The sequence below is a fragment of the Chroicocephalus ridibundus genome, chromosome 6 (genome assembly GCF_963924245.1).
Source record: "Chroicocephalus ridibundus chromosome 6, bChrRid1.1, whole genome shotgun sequence".
In the NCBI taxonomy this organism is placed as follows: Eukaryota; Metazoa; Chordata; class Aves; order Charadriiformes; family Laridae; genus Chroicocephalus; species Chroicocephalus ridibundus.
The window spans coordinates 49,036,352-49,061,808 of record NC_086289.1 but is presented as its reverse complement, the minus strand read 5'-3'; the positions used below and the strand labels follow the sequence as shown (position 1 = coordinate 49,061,808).

General features: G+C 36.5%; 1 protein-coding gene across 7 annotated transcripts in view; it reads left to right on the top strand.

Annotated features, from left to right (window-relative positions):
• Positions 1 to 22,976, top strand: part of U2SURP (U2 snRNP associated SURP domain containing) — a 46,965-nt gene extending 23,989 nt beyond the window's left edge. For 6 of the 7 annotated variants that reach the window (XM_063337404.1, XM_063337400.1, XM_063337399.1 and 3 more), the window contains 14 exons: positions 176 to 242; positions 329 to 492; positions 1,622 to 1,784; positions 2,299 to 2,378; positions 3,431 to 3,518; positions 4,822 to 4,944; positions 6,341 to 6,497; positions 6,857 to 6,952; positions 7,538 to 7,604; positions 8,623 to 8,785; positions 16,463 to 16,573; positions 18,715 to 18,833; positions 19,666 to 19,842; positions 21,117 to 22,976. In XM_063337404.1, coding sequence (XP_063193474.1) covers positions 176 to 242; positions 329 to 492; positions 1,622 to 1,784; positions 2,299 to 2,378; positions 3,431 to 3,518; positions 4,822 to 4,944; positions 6,341 to 6,497; positions 6,857 to 6,952; positions 7,538 to 7,604; positions 8,623 to 8,785; positions 16,463 to 16,573; positions 18,715 to 18,833; positions 19,666 to 19,842; positions 21,117 to 21,255 — 1,714 coding nt within the window. In that variant the 3' untranslated portion in view covers positions 21,256 to 22,976. The remainder of the gene's footprint in view (positions 1 to 175; positions 243 to 328; positions 493 to 1,621; positions 1,785 to 2,298; positions 2,379 to 3,430; positions 3,519 to 4,821; positions 4,945 to 6,340; positions 6,498 to 6,856; positions 6,953 to 7,537; positions 7,605 to 8,622; positions 8,786 to 16,462; positions 16,574 to 18,714; positions 18,834 to 19,665; positions 19,843 to 21,116) is intronic. The other variant, XM_063337402.1, reaches the window with a different exon arrangement.
• Positions 22,977 to 25,457: the final 2,481 nt, after the last annotated feature.

The following is a 25,457-nucleotide window of genomic DNA, read 5'->3' as shown; positions in this document are numbered from 1 at the left end:
GTACTGCACAGCTCTGCTGCAGGTGGATGTGATTTTAGCTATCTTGACTTCACTTGGTAGCTGAGGTGGGATTCTAAGCAGGGTTTTGTTATACTTTTTTGTTACTTCCTTTGAATTTGTTTCACTTAAATTATTTGTAATATGTTTTGTGTCTCTTCTTTGCTGTTTGATTTAGGTTTTTATTTGAAAACCAGACTCCAGCCCATGTATATTATAGATGGAAGCTTTATTCAATTCTTCAGGCAAGTAGAGTTTTAGAGGCAATTCGTATCTTCAAGCACAATGAAATAAAAGAACAACAAAATAAAAATATTTTTGTTTTTTGTAGGGAGATGCTCCAACCAAGTGGAGGACAGAAGACTTCCGTATGTTCAAAAATGGATCATTTTGGAGGCCGCCACCACTGAATCCATACTTGCATGGGATGTCAGAAGAGCAAGAAACAGAAGCATTTGTGGAGGAACCGAACAAGAAGGGTGCACTTAAGGAAGAGTATGAACTTCCATCAATTTATAGTCCTGGTTTAACTGCTAATCTGCTTGATTTTTTTTTTCCTGTTGTGTTTTTGTAGTTATAATACATCATCCCTAAAATGTTATCATGCTTATCGTAGTATTACTTAGAAAACTCTCTTAACCTCAGTGCTTTTTGTTTTGGTTTGGTTTTTTTTCCCACAATACTTGTTGCTAAATATGTTCTGGATTTGGTTAGATTTGTCATCAGGGACCAAGGAGTCCTTTCAATGCAATTGTTATTAACTCTTTTTTTGAAGGAGATTGAGGAGATGAGAGTTTATCCCCATTTTCTGTTCCTGTCTGTTGGTTGGGGGTTTATAGCATCTTAGCATTGTTATTATCTCATGAATTAAACAGTTGTTGTAGTCATAAACTTATTGATGCTGTTCATCAATAACATCATGCAGTTGTTATTAAGCAGGAAGAGACAGATCATCGGAGTTCTTTGCTGTGAATTCGAAGTGTGGTGGGGGTGGCTATGGTAGTGGAAATATATACATGATTTTCTTAATTTTGCTATTGTTGTTCCAACTGTGTCCTTAGTATGTGGAATTTTTTCTTGTTTTATTCTTTTCATCATATTTATGATACCAGCCATGGTTCTGGAGTTTTTAATACATAATCTATTTCGCTATCTTATTTTTGAAAGGCTCAAAAGATATTCTTTTGAGTGTTCTCTATATATGGAGGTCAGGGAAAACCTGAAATGATTTCTTCTTACTACATTTCTGAATCTAGTGTTTCTTATTCTGCAGCAGGAATTACTTGCATGCTTTAGACTTACACATTTTGATTCAGGTTTAAGCTAAATCCAAAAAGACAATTACTTTACTAGAGATACTGATCTGCTACATTAGGTATTTCTCAGTTACTTTTCCTTGATTTATGTATGTAGTCAAGACTCGAGTGGGAATTTTTTGCACTTTATTTATGTAATGTGGATACATATGTTCATGAGTCACTGAAAAAACTCAGGCAACAGAATATAAAAATATTTAAAATTGTTTTTGTGCTAAAGATGGAAAAATCAAAAGCACCATTAGATGGAAATTCCCCAAAGTACCCTTCATTTTATATTTAAATTATTAAAATTCCTGATATTTCAGACAGAGGGACAAATTAGAGGAAATTCTGCGTGGACTAACACCTCGGAAGAATGACATTGGTGATGCGATGGTTTTCTGTCTAAATAATGCGGAAGCTGCTGAAGAAATTGTAGACTGCATTACGGAATCGTTGTCCATTCTGAAGACCCCCCTTCCTAAGAAGGTGGGGAGATTTTATATAATCTTGTATTTTGGGGGAAGAGCTCACTTAACAGCATGTGCATATAATTTACAGTTTCATAATTCCAGGTAGCATTGAGGTTTTGTGTTAAAACGTGGGCTTGTATTTAAGTATGTTCTTCTTTTTCCTGTGGGATTTTGTTACATGTTTTTATTCTTTTTGAACTTGCTTGTAAATAATGTTCTGCCTTACTGTGAAGTTGAAAACAGCAGAATAAAGATAGTCTGCTCAAACAAGGAAATAAAAATTCCAGTGCTATGATCTGTCCTCTGTAATGCTGTGTAATATCATGTTACAGTGGCTGGTACCCTGTAACATAATAGGGGACTGATTATCTCTTAGCATGTTTATTAACAATATGGCTGTGTTATGCTTAGTTCTAATTTGATAATTCTAGATAGGTTAAGCTGTCTTGTATTCTATCTGGAAGAATGCGTGTATTTTCAGGATAATTTAAACTCTCGCATTATCTTAATTTGACCATTCTTTATTGTAGATTGCAAGATTATATCTAGTGTCAGATGTGTTATACAACTCTTCAGCTAAAGTTGCCAATGCTTCCTACTATAGAAAATTGTAAGTATAATAATTTAGGTGATTGATGATAAAAAGAAGAATATCCTTATATTCAGTTTTATACATCTCTGGATACATGTGGTTGTAGAGAAATTTACACTTTTCTATGAGGATACTGTTACAGCAGTGATGATATTTTGATCTCTTTGCATGTAAATGTATAAGATGTGACATGTTAGTGCATAGGATTGCTTTGTAATGCAGAAAGAAAGCTTATCTGCCCTGTGCAAGGGACCACTTGCATGCAACCACATAGAGGTGAGAATAACTCATGTGCCTTTTTGCAGAAAGAGAGACTGTAGATAATATTCAAGATATGGTGTAGCACATAATCGATGCAGAGGTCAATTTTTGAAATAGAGTGGGTTTTTTTAATTATAAGGTGTTTTTTAATTCTCCATCGGGTTTGGAGAACTAATAAGGGGATTATGTACTTCTGTTTCGAAGGTGCTGAGCAGAACTTAGGACAAATGTCCAAGCGAGAGTACCTTTGACCTATTTAGATATTTGATTTTGTCTACTTCCTGGAGTCTCTCTAATGTTATGATAGCATGATGGCAAATATTCAGTGTGTTACAGAACTCCAGCGATTGCAAATCGTGTTCCTTGTTGCAGTGTGTCTTTGCTGTACTAGTTTATTTTTTGCACATTGAGAGAAGCTCAAGGGAAGCTAGGCAGCTCTTACTCTGCTTTCATCAAGTAAATTAGAATAGAAACATGACTAAAAATTTTTTAAAATTACAGATTTAATTTTGAGACAATCCTTTTGTTGTATGTAAGGTTGTAAAACTCCTTTTATCCTCCTCCAGTCCTTCCAGGCTGTTTAAAGAGACTGCAGCAGATGTGAAGATCTCCCTTCACAGTTCTGTTGTTGTCCAAGGTGATTTAATATATAGTAATCATATTTGCTTTATAGTTCAGTTCATGGCTACTATAGGGATCAGAACCTTGCGCTTTTGAGTCCTGTGTCCCAGGTATTTTCGTGAATTATGTATGTCCGGAAAACATTTATTACAAAATTTAACTAAAGAAATGTATATGTTTAATTCTAGTTTTGAAACAAAATTATGTCAGATATTCTCTGATCTCAATGCTACTTACCGTACAATACAAGGCCATTTACAGTCTGAAAATTTCAAGGTATGTATTTCATTGTTATTTACATGACATAGAAGTCAAATAAATAGATGTTCCTGCACAAGAGGTTGCGTACTATGATAGGTGGTTTAAACATCAAGCTTCCTAAATAAGCGTGTGTGGTTTTTGTTTGTTTTTTTTTTTTTTAAACAACAAACCAAAACTAAATAAAAATTGTTTTCTCTCTTGCTAAGATTGCCTTGAAATTAAGGAATAAAATGAGCATCTAACAGCTGAAGAGTACCGGTAGATGTGGGGTTGAGAGGATAGCTATCTAGTACTTGAATTGCAAACAAGGCCTTCTAGCGCTTTGATTATTTTTGGACTACCTATGTTTCAGTTTCAAAAATAAATGAGCCGCTCAGTGCGGAAGGAAACTGCTGGATAACAGTTTATGGAAACATAACAGCGTAAAGTTACTTTTTAACATTTTTGGTGATAGTTAAACTTTATTTTTTGAGGTCTGATAAGCAGTCTGACCGTGGGTAGTTGAGAGTGATTTTTTTGAGATCAAGTGCTCTGCTTCTCACCATTCTCAGTGCTCAGCCTAGCTTTTCCTTTTCATCTTTTAAAGATGTCTCTACAGTTCTTTATTCTTTTTTTTTTTTTCTTTTAAGTCAAACTTTAAATACAAAGCTTACAGTGTAGTTAGCTTTTCTGTATGGAGATCTTTATCCTGGTTGTTCTGCCTTCTCTGCTCCCATTTGCTCTAGAATCAATTTTGGTTGTTTGCTATTTTAATACTGTTTATTAAATTATGTGATAAAGCGAGGCAGTAGATTATTTATTTTTTTTTTAATATCTACATCTCCAGCTACATTTAATGTGTCAAGCTTGATCTGAAGCCCATCGTTTCAAATATAGTTCGCTTCTATAAAAAAAATGAAAATAGGAACATAATTTCAGTTCAGTAATAAAATAATCCAGTGTTAAGTTTTTATTTTATTTTACAAAAGGAAAAAATAATTTCTGTTACATTTAGTAGAGACACCTGCTTTGAACATCTGAGCAGAATGAAATTTACTGTTGGCGTAGGAAGCGCGACCAGCCGAAATTTAAAGGAAGTTAAACAGGAATTTAAAGCAACAATGAAACCCAAATGAAATTTTTAAAAAAAGTAGTTCCTATATATGTATTTCTGTAAAATTGCTAGTCGTGCCCAACATGGTATCATTGTAATATACTCCAGTATGGAACTACTGAGAAGTAGCTGTCTACAGTAGTAGTTCTCTGTGTGGTATTTCCAATCACTTACAATTTCTTAATACAAGTTTTTTAGCATTCTTTTTTTTCCTATTGCTTCTAGCAACGGGTAATGACATGCTTCCGAGCATGGGAAGACTGGGCGATCTATCCAGAGCCATTTCTGATCAAACTACAGAATATTTTCTTGGGGCTTGTAAATATCATGGAAGATAAAGAAACGGAGGTAAGTGACCTTGGCAGTGATGCTAACGGATGGTGAGGAAAAATATGTAAATACAAAAAAAAGGGCTGGCAGGGATTATGTTGATATGTCTGTTGGGGTGAATAAACCCTTTTTCCTCTGAATCCTTGCTCTTAAATACAGATGTTTAAAGATATTTTCAGATGCAAATACTGTTTAATCTGTTTATGCATTTGTTGCTTGTAGATTAGGTGCTGTGGTGAAGTTACATTGTGAAACCATTTCAGAGCAAAGACTAGTGCAGAATGACAGGTATTTCCTTTGTATTGGAAATACTCTGTAGTATCTGTATGTGAATTTTGAGTTAGAAAGTGAAAGGTTGTGATAGATCATTTACACTGCTGATATTCTACTTTGATATTTGCTGTGTTGTATAAAGCAGTAAGTTTCTAACTTTCTAGTTATGCTACAGCATTTTTCTCTCTTTTTTTTTAGGGTTATTTTAAACAGGATATGTAGTGAATTTATTGCATAGTGACATGTATAAATTATTATTCAATATTTTGAAGCTCTATGCATGAAATTTCTAGAATACCATTAGCACTGAGTGAATGTGTACTGATCTGTTTACAGTTACAGATAAATATTATTTAGATAATTATGACAGTGGACACTAGTGAATGGATGTATGTTTAGGATGAGTTCATTTTAGAACTCTGTGGAAACATGCCTTGCAGAACAGTGGGAGGGAGACCTACAGTATAATTGGAAGGTTATATATTGGGAGGCTTATTTCCCAGAGCAGTAGAGCAGGGTGAATGTGCATGTATGAAGGACAGAGGCTGTACCTAACAAGCTAGAGCATGTAGGTGTATTTATCATTTACGTGTGTTCCTTAAATTTGTGTTCATAGAACCATAGAGTGGTTTGGGTTGGAAGGGACCTTAAAGGTCATCTAGTTCCGACCCCCCTGCCATGGGCAGGGACACCTCCCACTAGACCATGTTGCTCAGAGCCCCATCCAGCCCCATCCTGGTCTTGGATGTGTTCCTGCTAAATAGTTGATTTCTGGCAGCTGTTCAGATTACTGCTTCTCAGGGAATCTTTCATATGTAGTAAGCATAATTTATCTGACTGTAATTGGCTCCTTTCAAGCTAAACCTCAGTCTAATATTTCTTCTTTTGAATAAAAGTATTGTGAAGCTTCTGGTACATTGTGGACAAATTCCAAGTTCTTGCTTATAGCTTTTAACAGGAGGATATTGTTGTATTTTACCTTTGCAATAAGCAACTGTACTTGGTAGCAAAAATTGTTGAAGTTGAGTTTTTTGGGCTTTAAGTATTTTTAAAGCTACTCCTTTAAAAAGAAATTAATCAAAAGTAAAAGAAAAGCAATGTAGATTTGTTTTTGAAATAATTAATTATTATTTGCTTTAAGGAAGTACCAGATGATCTCGATGGTGCTCCTATTGAAGAAGAACTTGATGGTGCTCCACTAGAAGATGTGGATGGAATTCCTATTGATGCTGCTCCTATTGATGATCTGGATGGAGTCCCAATTAAATCGCTAGATGACGATCTTGATGGAGTTCCTTGTATGAAATGTTCAACTTTACTTTCAATTTGGATCTTCAATTCTTGATGATCTTTTCCAGAGTAGTTTTCACAAGTACAGCCAAGAATTAACATGGCATATTGCTTCGTAAAATGTTGAATTGATCAATTTAAATTTGTTCTAGGAAGAATTAGTTTAAAAACTGCTTTTAGATTGTCATTGCTGCAGAGACAGAGTCGCTGTCTTCTGATGTTATGCACATCAGGTTCCAAATCCTAATTTCTTTTCTTTGCAAACAATAAAATGGTATAATATGCTTCAGTATTTAAATTAGGATTTTTCCATTTGAACTTTTGAAGAGCTTTGGAAATGATTTTTCTATGTCTCTTTCTCCAACAGTGGATACAGCTGAAGACCCAAAAAAGAATGAGCCTATATTTAAAGTTGCCCCATCGAAGTGGGAAGCAGTGGATGAATCCGAACTGGAAGCTCAAGGTTAGTTTTCAAAATATATGTTAAACTAAAACACTTCCTTAATTAAACTGAAAGCTTAATGTCATTCACCTATTCGGTGATTATTTTCAACTGATCTGCTTAAAAGTGCTAATATGACTTCTGTAGTATTACAGTAGGATTTTCAGTTGTAACTTCTTTTTTTGGTTATAACTTCAGTGCAGAAAATAGCATCTTCTGGTTTTGTTACTCTACTTTCAGTACTTTAAAAATAATTTCCAGTTCATTAAGAATAAATATAGAAAAAAAAATATAAATCTGGGTACGTGGTTGGCAGTCTTTCTAAATATTTGTTTGGAAGATAAGATTTTACAAACTGACAGATATTTGGCTGCTCTTGAAGGATTTACAGAAACATGGTATGCAATGTAAGTGAATAGCTCTGTAAATAGTAAATATTCTGATAACGTGCAATTTTGAGTATTTCTGTGAAATAGCAAGTGTATTAAGTGCTAGATGCTGGTAAATTATATCACATTGCAATTTTTTTTATATTTACAAATACTAATTTTCAAATTTAAATAACAGCTTTTTCTGTTGTTAAAATTATCTTACTGTCTCTTCTAGCTGTTACTACTTCTAAATGGGAGCTTTTTGACCAGCATGAAGAGTCTGAGGAGGAGGAAATTCAAAAGTAAGTACTTTTTCATTCTGATGAAAACATTCATTTTCTTCCTCTAAGATTGAGTGTCTTCAGAACTCCCTGTAAGAGAGAGATATATATCTGTGTATTATAAGAGGAGAACAAAAATGAAAATTTGAAAGTGGAAAAATCAGGATTTTAGTGCAGCGTGCTTTCAGCCCCCATAATCTTTTTCTAACACAATAAATTACACCTTTTAGTGAAGTTATTAACCATAATCTTTAAATTGATGCTGTTTTGAAAAGTTAGTGTCAAACAGTAATAACTGAGGTAGTAGTATTTTAAAGTTCAGAAATCTTGACGTCAGATATGTATGAATGTATCTAAACCTCTGCCTTTTGCTTTTGAGACAAACACAGTGGATAATGCTCTGGTGTATATGTTTCTTTGGATGCTAATAGACTCCATGCCATCTGTTGTTTTTGAGCAGTCTTTTACATTGTTCCTTAGGCAATTGAGAGCATCTATTAGTAATGCTTTTAAATATCTTACTGCGTTGCATGTAGTACTGCAGCACTCTAGTGGCCAGTTGGGGATATAATTTTAAATATCTGCCATGTCTCAGGTTTGTCTCCGAAAAGCAGAAGTGTCATAAATTTTATTCTTTTGTAAAACTTCATATATATCTGAAAAGCACGATTACAGCACAAAAGAGATTTTGTTGTGGTCGTGGACTAGTTTTGTAGCTGAGTTTCATATGGATTTGGGGACTGTAAATTTCAAGAATGCTTCTGCACTCTCTTTATATGAAAAGTGTAAATTATCTGAGTAATAAAAACTAACGATTTAATTAAATGCAAATATTAAGATACCTATATCACAGATGGAGGCTGTTTTGTAGCTGCAGACTTTTACATAACACTCTTAGATTTCAAAACTAGTAACTAATCATAGAAACTAAATAGGAGAGGTGGTAAATTTTTGTAACAAGTAATTGTCTTAAATATATATACACATATATATCTCTCGATACACATATAAAAGTTAATTCTGTATGTTCTCTGTAAAGTCAAGAAGAAGAAAGTGAAGATGAGGAAGACACTCAGAGTTCTAAGTCAGAAGAACAACACATGTATTCCAATCCTATTAAAGAAGAAATGCCTGAATCCAAGTCATCAGTCAAATATTCAGAAATGAGTGAAGAAAAGCGTGCCAAACTCCGAGAGATAGAGGTCAGCTTGTGGTGTTTTGTGCCACCCTTCTGTATCTTTCCAGTCCTCCCCCTCAAGTTCTCTACATAGAATAGGGAGTTATTTTTACTGAAATAATTATAGACCTATTATATAGTGGTTTTTTAGCCCAGTGTATTTTTATAAAGATGTGTTTGTTTACAGCCTTGCCTTGTTTTGGCTTTCAGAGGAGCAGGAAAAAACTAAAAATTGAGTCAGGGGATACTGCATGTTGAGAATTACTCCTCTTTTTCAGTGTCCTTTTTCAGTACCACTGGTAGCCTTAGCTTGCTTGTGTTCCTCTACCCTTTCTGTTGGCAAATGGGAGTGACTTTTGGATGTAACTGTAGTCCTATGCCTTTCTTGTTCTCTCTATCTCTTGCCTTAAAGTGTCTGTATTTTATTGCGTTTGGAAGTTGCGCCTTTCACTGTGTCAGCCATCAAGCAGAGGAGTAGATGCAACTAACCAGGTGGTCCTGGAAATGAGGCATTTTAATTGAAGACTTGCATGCAGTTTATAGGGCTCACTTGTTCTTTTACCCTTTTTCCAAACATAGGTGTTAGTATAGCTGTTAAGGTTGATCAGTACAGATTTTTACGTCTTCATGCTGGCTTCTTAGTTTGTGGTCAACAGAGAAAGTAACTAGAACTTGAATTTAGCATGAGCTTTATCTAGCAATGAAGCCTTTCTGTCATCCAGTGCCATGACTGCATGCGGCTTTCCAGCTTGTAGTCAGTATTAAAATCCATGATACAATGAATACTGAAATTCTTGTATGTTCTGTTCACTGTGTTAAAATGATATTAAGAAGCTGCTAAACTACTTGTTGCAGTTGTAGCATCTCCAAGTGACAGATTATAATTTGGGTAGTATTTTAAAGGTGGAATTGTGGCTGCCTACCTATTTATGCTATAATGTACTGGTTAGCTAAAATCAGACATTAGCAGAGCCCCATAATATTCTTTTACAGTGTAGCAGCAAAAATATTTTTAAGTGTCACAACTGTTATTTCTCCTATATATGCTGCTTCTGTTTACTAATTTAGATTATTAAAATTAATGGACTATAACTAAGCATTTAGAAACTTCTTGCTTTGCATAGCATCTTGAAAGTTCATGATGCGTAGTGATTTGAAGTGAGTAAACTCTGTATTTCTGAAAAGCTAAATGGGATTTATGTCTGGCTTGACTCATGGGGGCAGTAGTTCTGTAGAAAATATATGCTGTCAGACTAATGAAAGTACAAGTGAAACTAGTTTTCATATTGCATAATGATCATAGTGGTTATGGAAAGGGCTCCTTTCAGATTGAGTATCTGTATTATAGATGTTATCCTGGCAGTTGCGTAGGCAAATTAGGAAATTATTTACTTTAACCATTGTCAGTTTTACACTGCACAAGTGTTGTAAGTTCTTTTGTCAAGGTATCTGGTCTTTAACAGTTTTAGGTGGTAAATATTTGAGTTTTTCAAGTACATGTTGCAGTCTTTATTCTTTGTGGTAAGTAAATTACCGTGTCAGTTTCAGACTTTTGGAATTGCCAGGAAAGGATTGTAAATTTTTTCATTTTCAGAACATATGTAGAAGTACTAAAATTTTCAGATTTCTTCTCAAGTTTGTCATTGACGGGAAAGTACTCCCTGTACTACTTTAAATCATTCACATTCAAAGTTTCTTCTTTGTATGTACCCAGTCCCTGCCAAAGAACAAATCCATTATTAAATTTGAGGGGAGGAAATGAGGGGGAAAAAAAAAAAACCAACCTCCAATTACCAGCTTTAACAATTATGCCATCTAATATTAAATGTCATGTAAAATCTTTGACCAAAAAAAATAGTTAAGACTAATTCTCTAGCAGTTTACACAGGAACTACCAGGGAAGCTGAAACATGTTTCTTTAATGCATTTTTTTGAAATTCATGAATACAAACAACAATTCTTTCTTTTGGCACAGTTAGTAAATTAAGTTTGTCAGCTGGGAGGAGAAAGCACAGTAAGAAACAAACTTTGGCCGCAGCCATCAGCCTAGTGCCATCAGAGGAGGCAAGTTATTAACCCCTTGTTTGCCTTCCCCCATACCCCTGTCAGCCTTGCTGAAGTGTGAATCCTTTCCAGAACTTAGCAAGAGCAGAGGGTTTTTTCTAATGCTAAAAAACAGTGATTTCTTTACTTTTTTTTTTTAATGTGAAAGATTGGCACTTTGCTTTACATTATAACTCAAATTTCAGAATGGTCTTCGTGGTACTGAGCATGTCGCTCTCTTTCCCTGCTCCAGGGACATCTAAAAGAAAGGTGTAATCCTCTTTGTAGAGAGACCTCAGTTTTTTTTACGTTTCTTAAATTGTTCATTAAGCTTGTTTCCTTAGAGCGTGCAAAAACTCACAGACAAAATGAAGCAGCATTGTCCTCCTTGGACCTTTCTCTACGGTACTCTACTTCTGTCTCCATGTTGCTGCACAAAATTTTATAATCCTACCCCAAAAAAGCCAGCACAGGCTTCAGCAGCAGCAGGAGGCAGGTTTTTCACAAGTCCAGTGCTTGCAAAAGGGTCAAACAGGAGACTTGCCCTCTTTAGTAGCTGCCTTTACTCACCTTTGTGTTAGTCACCTGAGACCTCAACGTAGCATTGGATTGCTTAATCAGAGGTAGAAGACTAATGGTCTTCAGTCTTCCTGTTCAGCCTTTCTGCTGTGTACCACTGAGCTCCAGGAAATGCAGGGTTGGATTCTGTTATAGTGTCCTGTGTCTGTGTTCTGTCAGTATGAAAACAGAAATCCCACCACCACCTCCCCCAAAAAAAGTGTCATGGTATCTGAGGTGCAATTTATTTTACTACCAAGAGCCAAAGAAGTTTTTCCTGCATGTCACAACAGAAATGAGATTAGTCCTTGCTTTCATGATATGAGTTGTTGTACCGGACAAGATCAAAGTTCTTTAGTGTAGTGTTCAGTCTTCATCAGAGAATGACTAGAGCACAAGATGAGAATAGATTAAGCGTAGTCCACAAGAGCAGATTGCATCCGAGACCTGTTCTGGATTTCAAGGTCCTGTATACCTTTGTCAAGAAACTGAAGTTCCATACAGTCACCATTATTTCTTTCTCTGAATTATGGTGTATTTGTTCATCAAGTCATAGGAGCTGTCTGGGGCTTGTAATCATCACTAGAACAATAGAACCCTTTGGTCTTTACAGTCCGTGGAGGTTCCTGTACCTAGCTCACTTGAAGCCACTGCAAAATATTTAATTGGATATCTATTTACCATTTTACTCGTTGCAGCTTAGTAATAAGTAGACAGATTGGCTCTTGCTTGACCAATAGTTTTGCTATTTATAGCAGTTCTTCCTCAGAAGATAATCATTATCTTAATTCAGCAGATTCTTGTCTATTTTAAATCTTTGAATCTACTTCTGTTTAACACAAAGACAAAAGCAAGGAATTGCTTAGCTCCAAGATACATGTCATTCTGTGAGTGTGACTGAGCATGCTAGAGGTCTGTTACAGCTGAAGAAGTATTTCACATGTGTACATCAGTATCCCTGCCATCTGTTGTTGATAATATTGTAGTTGCTGAAATTCCATTGCCCATAGACCCACTGGAAAATTCAAAGAAATATTTTGCTCTGCTTCTAGCAAAGTCTAGGGCTTGTTGCAGCCATTGTTGGGGCGAGCATGTTTTAAGGAAAAACAAAACACTTTGGTCTGCTTGGGTCCCTGTCCTGTCTGTAATCAGTCTAGCTTTGAGTGCAATTATATATCAAGCAGAAATTCCCATCTTTCATCAAGCATCTGGTGATTAACTTCCTAGTTAATCCTAACATGCAGTATGCAGCTAATTTATCTCAAATAAGTTGTGTTTGAACCTGGCCATTTAAGTTCTGAGGGTGGGTAACTGTGGAATAACCTCTTGGGAAAAAGCCTTTTTTCCCCCCGAAGACCACTGTGTATGGACTCAGACAGTATCAGCAAAAGATTAGAAAATCAAGAATGGGTTTTGAAAATAGATTCATTTTAAGCAAGGGAGGCTACCCGCAGCACACCTGTTTGTCAGAATGCAAAAAGCTTCGGGCAGGGCTTCGGTTTGTGTCAGTCTGTGGTTTCCCTGAGCCATGGTAGCGAGATGTTACCCATTTCTGTAACTTGCTAGCTTACTGGTTAGTCTGTAATCAAGGCCTCAACTTCTAGGAAAGACTGAATCTTTTAAACTCTCCTCAAATGAGTTTGAGGAGAGAGGGGGAAGACTTCAAGATGAGAACCGATAGGCAAGAGGCATGTTGTGAAGCCGTTTATCTTGAATTTACGGGAGATACCTTCTCTTGGTTAGTAAGAAACACAATCCCTGCACTGGAGCATTTAGTAGAGATTGTTCACAGGAACTCCAGTGATATTTGACACTTCTGCTTTGCAGTCTCTGAAATCTTCTAAACTCTCTGCTGTGGGAGACTGCTGTATCTAAGAAATTAGTATTACAAAGTTTTGGCACAGGGTTTCGAAATTCCCCTTCCATATCACCATCTGTATTAGTGACTCCAGAGATAGTCTAAATAAAGTAAATGTATCTGCTTCGAAGGATGAACAGGCTTAATAGCTTTTGTCTGTTGGACAAGAATAGTTAGTTAAAGAATAACCAATTCAATGAGAATATATTACTTCTTTCTACATACGGGTTTATGAAGTGGAATGCTTACAAAATGCATTGATTAGATGCTTAAGCAGATTTAAGCCTATAATTTAAGGATCTCTTTCTCCTGGGGCGGGTATCTGGAACTGTGTGATGGGAATATTGTGTGGCCAATATGCTATGAACAATGAAATAGTGAAGGGAGACAACTAAACATACAAGTTTATAAAGTAATTCTGAGTGGTAGAATTCTTTACAGAATTCTTTTCTGGACTTTGCGACCTAAGTAATTCCTTTTTCTTTTAAAACATAGTTACGGTGGTGATGCTTTAGAGCAAGTAGCAAAAGCTGCTATATATGAAGGTGTAGGATGAACTGATATGATCTACTGCTCACCTCTGCTGAAAGGAAATAACCTTGATCCTACCTGTGAGCTCTGGCACTTGCTCATTCTTCCCCTGAGCCAACACATCTCACTAATGCAGGGAAAAAATAATTGAAGGTGGGGGCATGGGTGTCTGCTGGATTAGTGAATTGATGTGGCTTATGGAAGGTTCAGGCAAGCACTGCAGCTGCTGCAAGGGCAGGGGGAGGAGGAACCCTTTGCTTGGGGTGCAGGAGTGGAGAAGGAAGGCGGAAGAGAATGATCTTTCCGTAGTGAGCTGTTGATACCACCTCAGCATTTTGTAACACTTGGTCTCCTTTTCCAGGGGATGTGCTAGAGCTGATTTCCTCTACCCACAGCATCTTTCTAAAAGGAGTCAGTTTACATGGGTTCAAAGGGAGAGATCCACTTCCATGTGGAAGAGATCCATTGATGCTTGGTTTGCAAAAGACCACAGCTGTCTCAGGAAACCATATGATCTTAACGTAGTTGCATAGCTGGAGTCTGGGGAGGTGCTGAGTCAGTGGTTATTCTCTAGGCTCTTCCTATTTTTCCTCTCTTCCTTTAGGCACCTGCTAATGATCACCTTTCCCCCCTGCCCACAGTTATTGGAAAAGTTATATGTAAATAGTTCCTCTTGGCATTTTATAGTTCATGCCAGGAGTGAGTTGTGTGACATGCATGTAAGACAGGCTGCTAGAAGTTCAGCATTCCTTTGTATCCAGATCAGCTTATTAAATCGAGTAAAGCCCATTGATTGGATTCCTAGTTACTTTGGGCTATAGACTCATGCTTCCTTGCTTTCAAAATATGGTTAAACAGATAGTGTCACAACTTTGTTGGCTAAAAATGTAAAGAAATCAAATCTTGTAAGGATGTGTTTTTATTTTGTGTATGTTGTTGCTGTTTTTTTTTTTTTTTATCTGGGTGATTTAGTTGGGAAAACACAATAGAAGTCTTATGTGCATGTTCGTAGCATGACAGTCCAAGAGGCCTTCTGGATCAGCTAAGTCTCGTCTCTACTCCTGTTCGGTACTGAATGTGCTAAGCAACTTGGAGTTTACATGATGGTAGAGAATGCAATCTTGGTTTCTTACCAGAACAGGTGGTACAGTGGGATACTGTGGTTCCAAGAGGTATTCCTGCTTTTCAAGCTTCTACATTTGAAGGGGGGGAGAAGAAAAAAGGCCATTATAGAAGGTGGAGTGGTATGTGACAAATGATGGTGTCAGTTTTCCGTTGGTTGCTGACCATTTAGTTGGCTGAATTGTAAGCAAACATGAAAAATGCTCAACCATAGGTAGAGCATACTCTGTAAATGAGGGAGGTAAGCAGAACATTTGTCAGAAATTTTCTGTGGTAAAAGAAGGGGATCGTGCTATCCTTCCCTGGCTTTTATGTTTCTTAACGTATTTGTTCTGGTGATTAGTTTGTTTTTGTGATACCTTTCCTTTCTGCTCAGTCAGTAATTGGAAGGGCTGATTACAATATATGGTATTTTCATATCCAGTCTGGCCTGCTGCTTTTGAAAGGGAAGAAAAAACCTTTAGGGTTTGATTATTTTTATTTTTTTTTTTTGCCTACGTTATATTAGGGAATTGAGGACCTGGAGAATAAGAATCCTTTCCACATAATCAAAATGGACACAGTTGCAAAGTCTTTTCCTTCATGTGTTTTCAGTGGGGAAGAGTTAAATATTTCTAAAAAGAAAAATACTTTGTGTGTTTGCTAAAAATGAAACCTCAAGCACTGGAAAAATCTATTCATATATATATGACTGTGGAGGTCGGTATTGAAACAGGGAATACAGGAGAGTCAGACCATAAACATTTGGAAGAGGGCTGACAAATACAACATAACTTATTACCAAGCTCCTCCCCACCCCCCAAAAAAGAGACATCTCATACAAAAATATTGAAAGATTGTTTGTAAAAGGCCATGGTGGTAAGAATAAAGGATTGACAAATGTTAAGAGATGTGAGTAAAATTTTACGATGTGAATCAACTTGGATAAAGGTTTTAGTGTATATAGACAAAAAAAATCAAAACCAAACAAACCACACATGGAAAAATTCTGACATTTGCTTAACTTTGTGACTCAGTTGGGGATATTATCGCAGTAAATTTAGTGTTACTTTTAGTAGCGCTAGCGAACTGAATTTTGTTTCTAAGCTTGATAGCACATGAAAGAGCATTGTGTTAGTAAAAATCTCTTTTACATTCTAATCGTGACAGTCATTTGATTTTGATATTTAGGGTTAAATGGAAAAAAGTCAGTTTCTGAAAGAAAACTTGGAGTAGACGAGAAGTTGAAACAATATATTAAGACACCTGCAGTAAATGATCTCATTTTGAAAGAAAAAAACGGATAACGATCTAAGAAATATAAGGGTGCAGTGTTCTAATGATGGGAACAGAATTTAGTAGAATAACAGAAAAAAATCCCTTTAGTTTTAGTTCTTAACGTGTCTGTAAACAACTGCAGGTGCCTGCAGACAAGTATGTGGTTTTGTTGCTTTGATCCAGTTTAAATACAGTTAGTGTCTTTTTGTGCACAAACTTTTATAGCAAGAATGAAGAACACAGATTGTAAATCACGGCAATTTAATTTTCAGCCACCTGCCTAACTGGATAATAATAAGTCCAATAACCTAATGGTCAGTATTATTTTCACAGCTTAAGGTGATGAAGTTTCAGGATGAGTTAGAGTCTGGGAAAAGACCCAAGAAACCAGGCCAGAGTTTTCAGGAACAGGTTGAACACTATAGAGACAAGCTGCTCCAGAGGGTAAGAAATGTTCTTTATGTTTGGCTCTGTTTATGTGGTAGGCTTTTATTGAGTTTATCAAATGTAAGGTGGCATTAAATACGACAACACGTGGTTCTCATTAAAATTCTACTGTAATGTCAAATTGCATGTCTAAATCCAGGTGCTTTCTGCAGAGTAGCTATAATCTCTCTTTTTAATCAGGATAATGTAGTATTTCACACTGTACAGATGGGTATCGTTAGAACGTATTGAAACCGTAAAGAGGACACTTCTGGATTGATTACATCAAGCAAACTGTTAGATGTGGGAAAGGAAAGGGAGAGCTGACAATTGAAGATGTTCATCAGACTTTTCATTTTGCTTTTAGTAATTGATCCATTGTGCTAAAGGCTTCCAAAGGAAGAGAAAGGATAGTATTAAGCAGCATACGTGCTTCTGATTCTCCAGTGTCTAAGATTTCCTGGATAATTCCAGCTCATACTGTCACCCAAAAGTGAATAATTCTGTACCATTACCATTTTTACTAGTCCTCTCTGGACTATGAAGGTCAGAGTGGCCTTAAAAATTAGCATCATATACATCACGTCATGTAATCTTGAATCTTTAAAAACATAACATGTAACCTCTTTGGACAATCTGTTTAGTGAGAAAGAGTAAGTGGCAGTTGCTTCTCTGATCAGGTTTCCCAGCCCGAGAGATCAATGATGAAATTGGGTACCCATGCAGTTTCTTGGAAGCTACATAGGAATAGGCAGTTTTCGCCAGGTGTTTGTCACTTGTTCTTTGCGTTATTTGTTGCTCAATATTTAACTAAATCACTAAAGTAATTTTGCATAGTACCTTGAAGAAAGAGACTTGTAAAAATTAAGAAAGCTGATCCCTGAAGATCTGCGCATTTGGAGGTTGATGTTACCAGTTAAGACTTCAGTCTTAAGTAACTTTCCTTTTAAATGTAGCTGTATCCTAAAACTTGCCAGTTCCTCGACGTTTGCTGTAATTGGAGACAGAAGTGATTTGTACAAGTAACCACAGAAAGCTTAGGGAGACAGTAGCTTAAAAAAAACATAAATCATAATCCTGTTTAGATGCCTTGTGTTGAATTAGTTCAACCAAATTGCAGTATTTTAGATTTTTAATAATTATATTGCTTTTCTTGCAATGTTTCACATTCAATGATGAGGTAATAAGAAATATTTTATAACAGGTGTTCTTTAAAACAATAACTACGCCATTGTTAAGGGAATAACTTTATCGTTTGCTTTAATGCCGTAATAAAGTTAGTTTGTATAATAATAATGCAATAGTGGATCTGATTGCATTTCCCACGAACTTGGTGGTTGGTCATCGTTTTTTGTCTAATTTACTACAGAATGAGCTTTCAAGACTAAATTTCCTACTCATATAACCCCCCTTCTTTCATTTAACTAAATCACCCCTTCTTTGTTGTCTTTATTGGGTATGCAGGGAATATCTCTTTATTGCCACGGAAGGAATTTATGCCAGTACTGAAAGAAGCACGTCTTTTGATCTCTGTTTAGACTTGCTGATGGTTTAGGCTTGTTTTTGTATGATTAATTTTCCAACTATTTGACAAACAAACGAGGTGTGCTTAGGGTATATATTTTCTTTGAAAATGGTCCTGATGGCATATAGAAATGGACTGTATTTGTGGGGTTTTTTTGACAGAGTAGGCATTATTGCAGAATATTTTTTGTATTGTTTTGTCTTTAAATGTCTTGGCGTTATGAGATTATCTCAATTTTCAGTCTGGATTAATGAATGCATATGTTCTAAGTAAAAAGAGGTTCCTGGTATTCTTTCATGGTTAGTTTAGTTTAGAAAATCTGTTAAGCTGTAATGTTTCCCTGAAACTTGTAAAATTGAAGACAGTTCACTTCCAATTAGATACTCAGACTTTCTCACAAAGGGTGACATCTTTCGTGTTTTTGTCGGTGTTTGTGTTACAATAAATGTTTCTGCTGTGTACAGAGCAGTAGTAAAGATTTGGAGAGTGGGTGTGGTGTGCCCATTAGTTCCTTCCCAGAATATGTGCTGTGTTCCTTCAGTACTCAGTGCTTTCATGCTGTTTGTGATTGGCTTGGTTGTCTTAATCATTAGTCACACCTCATCTGAAATCATGAATGCTTCTAATAATCTAGGAAAAAGAAAAAGAGTTGGAAAGAGAACGGGACAGAGACAAAAAGGACAAGGAAAAAAATGAATCCAGGTCCAAAGATAAGAAGGAGAAGGAGGAATGTACACCAACGAGAAAAGAGAGGTAAGAGCTTTCCTTGGAGTAAGCTGGATGGGAAGAAAAGCCTCACAGTATCTTTGTATGCAGTGGTAGCCTTGAAATTACATTGTATTGTGCATTTTATTTTAAAAGAAAAACAAAAAACCACCCAAATAAAGAAAACCACTCAACAACAAAAAACCCCTGTGCTTTGGATATTAAAACATGTTTGAAAATTTTAAACGAATTGTGTTCTGCCCCAAGTGGCATACCATTTTGAATAGAATCCCCTTTGGTCTCATTTAGGCCCTGAGGAAACATGGTAAAATAATGACCAGTTGAAAACAGGGTATATTTAGCTCTCTTTTAGCAGTAAATTGACTGCAGTGTATTAGTCAGAAAACTGTACTGAAGTCATACCACAGATTATTTGCGGTGGCTTAAATGTTATTCATCTCATAGTAAAAATTCTTCAGAACAGCTAGTTTTAGGGTAGTTGATTGTACACCCTGATCTTGTAATACTTGTATAGCCGAATTCTTCCATTATTACTCTATTTCTATTAAGTGTAGATACAGAAAAATGCCTTGCTTCTCAGGAAACTATGACAGAATGTTTTTACACTGCAATAAACAAAGATGAGTCAGAGGTCTTAATTTTTTTCATCCAAAGAAAGTCTGGCGTGCATGTTGAACTTGATTTGTTTGTTTTAAGTAATAAAAAGCATACTACTTTTTAATTACTTCAAAGGATCTAATGTTAATTGGCAAAAGAGAATATCTACAGAAAGGAGTCCATTTTCTTAATACACCCTTTTCACTTCTCTGTATGTCTCTGCATGTGTATGTACATAACTGTACTTGCTTTCTTCACAAAGGAAAAGACGACACAGTGCTTCACCCAGCCCATCTCGCAGCAGTGGCAGTAGACGAGCAAAATCTCCATCACCAAAATCGGAACGCTCGGAACGCTCTGAACGTTCCCACAAAGAAAGTTCACGTTCTCGGTCATCGCATAAAGATTCTCCCAGAGATGTCAGTAAAAAAGGCAAAAGGTAAGCTGGTGTCTTCTCTGTTTCAGATTGTAGGAAAGTTAAGTACATAGGTGTGTTTCTGTTGGGTTTTTTTGTTTGTGTGTGTTTTAGCAGAGCATATTTGATGTGCAAGTATTTTCTCTCATAATGAACTATATTGCTTGTTCCTGGTTAATAGCTTTGAATGTTCGGTGTCTGAAGTGTATACAGCCTCCTGCCGTGATAGCTCAAGGCTGTTCACTTCTGTGTTCTTGTTTACCTGTTTACTGATAGTTTTCAGAAATACTTTTTTAAACCAAAGCACCTTGCTGCTTGTTAGCTTCTTATTTTCAAAGGAAACATCTTCTGTAGCCCATAGAACTTCTAGAATTATAGTGAACGTGCAGTTTTTAACTGATGATTTGCTTACATGAAGCTCCTCTCCTATGGTTTGTTCTTTTTAATGAAAAATATCTAGATTAGATACTGCTTACAGGTTTTTGTTTCTGAAGTAGGTATTGCCTAATCGCCAGACTGACACAAATATTTGTCTCCAGTTAATGTTAAACTTGCAGTGAGATTTTTATTATTGTATTGATGCCTTTGTAGCTCAAAACTCAAAAGATCAGCTTTCGCTTCTTTTAGATGTGTAGAATATCTTATTGATGTAAGGTTTCTCGGACAAGCTGAGGAAAATTCCTCTGATGCTGGTGAGAAAATCGTAGTACATATTTGCAGTACTCAGATTCTTGTCCTATAGGTTAGGAATTCAAATAGAAATGGAAAACTATTTGAGGGTTTTTTTTTTTAAAGTTACTATGATGGTCATTCAGTTGAGATTATATCAGATTATTAGGTGTGGGTTACATGACAGTTCAGTGTAGTTTTTCTGTGGGGTTATATCACAAGCTGAACATGCTTGATAGGAATCAAAAGTATTTCAGCATAACACAATTCAATATGATTTTTAATTTCTATTCTCTTCTATATGGATATAGGCTGCTATTAATACAAGAGCCAAGGTGGCTGAGGCATATGCAGAAGGTTGTGAATTCCTCATGTTGGTTTAAGGACATGAGTTGGTGCTATTTTTCCTTGTGGATTCTAAGCACTGAAGTTAAGGCCAAACTATGTTAAAAACCTTATAATGCAAAAATTGCCTTTCTCTCAAAAGCAAGATACCATTCTATTACTTCCCCTTACTAGAGAAAAATAATTTTCTACCTTGTTTAGCTCAGTAAATGAATGCTAAATACTGTAGAAAAAGTTGGTATTACCAATTACTATTTGACCTAAAACTTTATTTGTTTTTGCAGGTCGCCATCTGGCTCCAGGACACCCAAAAGATCAAGAAGATCACGATCCAGATCCCCTAAAAAGTCAGGGAAAAAATCCAGGTCTCAATCCCGTTCTCCTCACAGATCTCACAAGAAGTCAAAGAAAAGCAAACACTGACAATGTTAATATTTTTTTATGATGCTGTCACTTACTGGAAATGCGGTTTTGTTTTTGTGCCTGAACAGTCTGTTAAAAAAACAAAAAAGCATTCCTGATTTTTTTTTTTGTGAATGCACGTGTATACTCATGAGTATCGGCATCTGTAGACCTGTCATTGTTTTATATTGTACAAAATATCTTCATTGTGACTATTTCCCAAATGAAACATTTTTGTGTTTAGAAGTTTCATCAGAAATGTGTGTAACTGATCTGCTGGCAGTAGTGATATTTTGTTTTAGAATGTTGTGACATAGGAAAAATAACTCCAATGTTCCCCCTTTTTGTAGCTTTGACAGTTTGAATTAGATTTCAAATAAAATCTGAACAGAAAATTAAGATGTTGTTTTCTTGCCCCACTGGTGATACAGATCTCTGAAGGAATTCATAGTTTGTTTGGAAGTACTGTGTATTTCGGACATACTATGGTGCTTAGATCTTTCAGCATAGTGGTAGCTCTGTTCCTGTTGTCACTAGTTTGACCATCCAGCTAAAAGCACCTTTTGAATCCAGTGGATGGGTTTTCTTTCCCACCATGATATTTTACCGTAAGAACAGTTGAACAGTCTGGTACCTACCATGAGAAACTTTACCGGGAAATCTTTGCTTTGTATTTCTCCATTTTAATGGCAGGGAATATTTGTGACACCAGAGTAATGTTTTTGTTTGTTTTTGAAAAAGGCCCTCTGCGGAGATGCATCATATGTATGTGTATGTATAGCGCATATACATGATGTATCAATAACAAGCCATGTTTATGGCATGCATGGGGAACAAGAAAAGGACAGCACGCCTGAGGCTCTGTGACTTCTTCCATACGTATAGGTACAATAATTGCAACCTACAGTACGCTATTGTTTTCTAAAACTGGTTTTTATTCCAAAAGGACAGCTTTTACGTTATTTTATTGAATTTATTCCTCTGTTGTGGAAATTCTTCAAAATGGGAAAAAATTACATTTTTTTTATTACCTACTTTATTTATTAATATTTTGGAAGCAAGAGGCTGTTTAACTTTTTTTAATGTTAGGCTTTTCCCTTCTCCAAACCTGTTGTGTGTGTTAGGCATTGATGTGGCTTTAAATCGCTTCGCCTTGGTCTTATCATGCAACCTTTCTGTGGGTGGGAGGGATGAGAAACTGGGGGGGATTCAATGTTTATACTTGGAGGTGTGGGGAGATTGTAATAAAAACATAACATTAAAAGGGATCTGGCCTCCTGTGAACTGTTTCTAAAAGCAAAAGCTGTACTTAACTACAGGCACAGAGTGCTGGATGATGGCCTGCTATTATACTTGTGGATCTAAAGTTTTTACATTGTTAGAATTTTGTAAATGTGCCGGGGAGAATCTTCTGTTGTACATGTATATAGCCTAAGAGGCAACACTTTCAGACGCAGCATGTAAAATGTCTCTTGAAAAACATGCATATTTAATTTAAAAATATATATATATTTTCTCCTTTTTTTTTTTTTCCTGATAGGAAGCTTTGTTATAAAATTATAGAAATTGTTGCAAATGTAAGAATTCAGTGGAGAATTCTCTTTGCTAATGAGAACTGAGAGATGATCAGGAATACTGAAAATACGGAGAATGCATGTGTACTGTAAAGACTTTCTTAGAATGAATATTGAATAGATGCATTAATAATGAGAAAAGAATACACCTTATATCTATTTATATTACATTATAAAGAATCTGTTTTAGAAATATGCATGAGTTTATTTTTTATATTTTTCTTTCTCCCTGTAATATAAGGTGTTTCAGATGTACAGATTTTGGTAGCTATACTATTAGAAACTAAGTTGTGTTTTTTGTTTCTTAAATGCTGTGTATTCACACCTGGCACAGACTTGATAAGGTTTTCTAGAGCAAAAAGTAGATACTAAAATCAGTTGGGGACAGGGAGAACCCTAACTTTACGAACCCTAACTTCACAATAGGAAGAAGATCACCTCAGAGCCGATTTACTTCTTTAAAACTATTACTTTTATCTTGTAGCTGTTTATAAATGGAGGAGTGATGAATGGCAATGTTCTAGGTGAAGTGAGACTAAAGATAGTTTGCCACAGGAATATTGTATCTGCAGAATCAATTGTGTATTTCATTTAATAGCTAAAAATTCTCAGGGTGGAAAATCACTTAGCATCATAGGTTAGACATACTTTTCAATAATTAATTTTGACTTCAGCTTTTATAAAATTCTCATCAGTGATTATAAAGGGCTCTAGCCAAGTAGCATGAGAGCAAAGGTGAGCTCAGCCATTAGACTTTATTTTGTAACAGCTTTATTATGCAATAGCTTTTTTCAGTATCTTTATTCTCTAAATACCGTTCTCCGACCTCTTGTTCTTTGCTTCATATCCTGGGCTTTAGAAAAGCTGTTTTTTACCTAATGGCCTTTTAAGAGCAATTAGGAATCTGTATACTTAACTGAATGACTGGTTTTTCTCCTTTTGAAAATAACATCTTTGGATCCTACTTACTCTTTTCATTTTCTTTCTTTTTTTTTTTTTTATGAACAGTTTTGTTTAGAGCTTAGCTTTTCCGTAAAGAAAAGAGTGGGGGAGACAGGATCTGGTAACAAATCTGTTACAAAAGATGCAAAGTAATAGTGAAGACTGAAAATTAGGCTGCCTGTGAAATTTATTTTTCCTTAGGCCTTGTTGCAGTGACGAGGTGTAGTCACAGTCTGCCATTACTGTCTGACTTTTTGGGGGTGAAATGGTGAAAAATCACCTAGTTGATGTAGGATTGGGGTAATTTAAATATTGATCCTGGGATTCAGAAAGTATTATCGAGACGAGTCCTTGTGTAAAAAAAGAGCTCTGACCTGAGGAAGTGCGTGCCAGTGTTTCCAAATATTTTTGTGATTGTGCAGGAAGAAGGAGCCCATATTACCCTCCAAACACCCCCCTCAGTGAGCGCCTGACCCTTCGCCGCAGGAGCGGGAGGAGGCACCAGTGGGTAAGGGGCTTCACTGTCCTCTCTAACGGATGAGATCTGAGGTAAATATTCATGCTAAGCGTTTAGGTTTATCCGAAGCAGAGAAACTGAGCGTAGCTTGCTACAGCCGAGCTCTAGTGCTGCTGACTGCTCCCCTGCAGCCTGAAGTAGCTGCTGAGGCCCATCGCGTGTGGGATCTCACGGGAAATGGGAGGTACGTGGTATATTCCCAGGTAGGTACTAGAGACTTATGCTGGTACATTTTGGTGAAGCCCACCCAGCGCTCTGTAGGACATTCAGGTATTCATGTGACGGCCTTCTAGGTACGGAGTTGCAAGTTCACCTCTGGTTTTTCTGAACCAGTCCTGACTCTGTGAGTATCTCTGTAAGAACCGGACAATCCCACGCTGAGCATCTGCACCCTGTCTCGGTGGAGACAAACTACTTGTTTGCATAGTCTCCTTCTGACAATTAAAATCTTTCCTTACCAGTTTTACAGAAGCATTTATATTTGAACTGCCTTTTTTAAACTCTGTGACTTCCTCTGACTTCTGGGCGCACCAGCTGCGCGTACCGTGTGTAATACTATTTGAAGAAGAGTTGGTTTCTGAACGTCGATGTGAGGTTATTGCTCGGGCACTAGGCACTGGGCATGTGTGCTCCCCCCGCCTCCCCCTTGGAGGTTTTGAAGTATAAGAATAAACCACTGATGAACAAGGGTAACAAATGATGTTTTCCAAAGCATGCATTTAGAATCACAGCTATCGCTAAGGTGAGTCGATCTGTCCCAGTGACACCGAATGTTCTGCTCTCTGCATTTACAGATCACCTTCTGTACCAAAACAGCAGCTCTACCTAAACACACATGAACCCTTTGAAGTTGCTGGATTATTGTATTCCTTGTGTTTTTCTGCATGTAAAACCGCTCCTGTGCGTTTTCAGTTATGAATTTAGGATTGTCCCCACCATTGGGGTAGCTTTCAAAGTTGTACTGGTTTTAGTTAATGAATTTCTGAGGCACGTTTTATAGCTGAAACTCTGTAAACATTGTGTCAGACTTCCAATCTGGCATGAGTACTGCCTGAGATACCTGAGTTTTGGAGCACCGAAATGGGAAATCCAGTTATCTTTAGGGGTTTTTTGGGGAATCAGCCAGTGTTTGAGGCCTCTTCTTGGCATGTTGAAAACAAAATAGTGCTGTCTCTGAACTGTGCCTGCAA